Raw genomic sequence first — 2902 nt, forward strand, 5'->3', positions numbered from 1 at the left:
GAGAACACAGGGTACCTTTCCATGCGCTCTGTGAAAACAACGTCCTCTCTGTGATTTGACGATTTCCATCTGTGAAAAAGTATTTTTATCATTGGAGAACTAGGCCGCGCGTGCATATCTATTGACCCAACAGAGCGACCGAGCGCAGCAGAGGCACTTTATAGACTACAGGTGATGTTATCGAAGAAGAGAATTGTATGATCTCCAGCGCATTAATTTATCATCGATTAGCGAAAGTTTGTGGAAACGTACGGTGTGACTTGTTGGGTCCTCTTTGAAGTTTAAGTGGTAGTCAAATCCTAAGTAAGGTAGTTTTCAGGAAACGGGGATATCATGTACAGGGGTTAATGGTAACTCCAAAATCGGTGAAGTTAATATTGTGAAAATATCACCTGTAGACCAGTTAATATAAAAAATATCACCTAATATTTTCTTTTGAGACAATATGATATTATTAAATATCAACTTAATATTAGTTAATACGATATTATATTTTTTAATGATTGCGTAATCGGGCTACATTAACTAATCAGATGTCGTTAACGCTCGACTAGCTGAAGTATTACTAATCAACCGTGAGTACCGGGACAATTGTGAGTGACGGCAAGGTTGGCGTTGTGTGTTGGCACTGCTGCGCGCATTAATCTAGCGCCACAGGCAGCAGGTTTATTAGACGCACGATGTCGACGAGGAGATCGGAAGAGAACAAGAACAAATGTCTTGATTTCGCTCTATCAACGTTAAACAGCTGCAAGCGTTTGCAGTTTTCCATCTCGATCGCCTTTGTCTGTGTCACAGTGAAATACTAGAGCAAATACTCGTCAGTCTTAAAGCCTACTGCTTTTCTAGAACCTGATCGAAAAAGTTATTTGGCTCCGCTCGGTTCACAGAGGTAAGCTGGCAAGAAACGTACTTAAGTGGGAAAATATCATAAAATATCATGTAGTATCTAATATTTTTCAGTTCTCCGAGCTAATATAAAAATATTATGTTAGCTTTTGCAAAAATGAGTTACTATTAATATTTAATATCGAAAATAGTACTATTACTATCAAAAATATCATATGATATTTGGTTACCATTAGCCCCTGATCATGTACCATAGTTGATGATCCTTGCACTGTATATGTAGGCATCCGATGACCATGGTTGCCCTGAATTCAATACCGTGATAATTGGCAGGACGAAGGTTTTAGTGGCTTGTATCGAGCAGCAAATCGCAAAGGCTGTGGAATTACTCACAATGATCATGGGACGCTGATCACTCACAGAGTGTGATGTATCCATAATTGATGCCGTGGGTATCCAGGTTCTGAAATTTACGTGACATGCTAACGTACCCTTCTTCTGCCTATTGTAGAATGATTATTGTTCTTCACTGCGTTTGACTTTCAACTCACTTTCGATTTTTCCCCAAGACTGATGAATTGACTTGTCTGGCTGATTCTAGTGCCTTTCGGTACACGACAGCAAACATGTACGCGATTAGGTCTCACTATACCGGAACGACTTGTGATGGCACGCCGTACAGCGTGACTGCAGAGGCAAATTCAACCTGCACTATGAATAAAACCTGCTCTTCTTTCGAGGGCAATGCAAGCACCATAAGCGTCGACATGGTTTCGATAGAGTGCGCGTCAGATTACGTCACAGCAATGCGAGAAAAACTTGGGGCTTCCCCGTACATTTTGCAGATAAACTTCCAAGATAAAAACTGCTCCACTTTCGCCTTCGGCTACGGGTCCCCCGCTTCTGGCAATTGCGAGAGCTCTTTCAACCAGACAGACGGCTACTATGTCATCGGCAGACTCAACTCCAACGGATCCACCTCAGTGAATAATTTTCAGCGGATTCCTGCTATTCGGATTCCTGGTTTACGACACGAAACGCAAGCCAGGAGACCCTATCGAGGCATTCGTGCGACGCCAACCAATTCAAATGGTACAGCAGCAACGACGATAAGGACAACTCTGGCCGCAACGGACTTACGTTAACACCCAATGCTCTCATCGGGGTTGGCTTTGGATTTATCGCCCTCGTGATTGGAAGCGTGACTTTCGTATTTTTCAGACGCTATTTGAAGGTAAAGAGGATTGAAGGACAGTCGAAGTGGCCGACAGGACCGTCCGAAGCTGTGAGCTTAAATATAGTCGTGTTGCACGGCCAGCATGGACTCTGGAACGACGATGTTATCACGACAAAAAGACTACCAAGGGACAGAATTCTGGTCAAGAAGCTCATCAGTCGAGGGGCGTATGGCGAAGTTCACGCTGGATTATTCAACGGCCACCTAGTTGCCATCAAGAGGTTGCTACCTGCTTCAAGGGGAAGCCTCGAATATGTCAACGAATTCCTCGCGGAAGCGAAAATGACCGCTACGTTGGACCACCCTCACATCGTGACATTTATTGGCGTTGCGTGGGAGTCGCTCTCTGACCTCTGTGTCGTCCTGGAGCTCATGGAAGGCAGCGATCTCAGATCGCTTCTTTACAAATACCAAGCTTCTAAGCGCCCGGTGGGATTCGACAAGCAGAAGATCTCGATTGCGCTCAATGTTTGCCAGGCGTTGACGTATCTCCACTCGCTTTTTCCTCCCATTATCCACCGAGATCTCAAGTCGAGAAATGTTCTGCTGGATGGCGACATGAAGGCGAAGCTATCGGACTTTGGAATCTTCCGCGAGCGTCTTGATCGCACTATGACTGCTTGTGTGGGCACATCACTCTGGATGGCCCCAGAGGTGATGCTCGGAGAGAGATACGACGTCAAGGCCGACATGTTTTCGTTCGGTGTCGTCTTGTCGGAGTTAATTGTTCATACCATGCCGTACGCAAGCGTTTCGAGAGAAGCTTGGTCTCGAACGGGCGTAAGATGGCAGGCGTGGCTCTGTTCCAGAAAATAG

General features: G+C 45.0%; 1 protein-coding gene across 1 annotated transcript; it reads left to right on the forward strand.

The window, feature by feature from the left end:
• Positions 1 to 2368: 2368 nt before the first annotated feature.
• On the forward strand, positions 2369 to 2902 carry PITG_07548 (protein kinase; the record flags this gene model as incomplete). The annotated part of the gene is made up of 2 exons (XM_002904488.1): positions 2369 to 2799; positions 2845 to 2902. The coding sequence occupies 2 exons, from the start codon at positions 2369 to 2371 to the stop codon at positions 2900 to 2902; spliced, it is 489 nt and encodes a 162-aa protein (XP_002904534.1).

The sequence above is a fragment of the Phytophthora infestans genome, genomic scaffold (assembly GCF_000142945.1).
Source record: "Phytophthora infestans T30-4 supercont1.11 genomic scaffold, whole genome shotgun sequence".
Taxonomy (NCBI): Eukaryota; Oomycota; class Peronosporomycetes; order Peronosporales; family Peronosporaceae; genus Phytophthora; species Phytophthora infestans.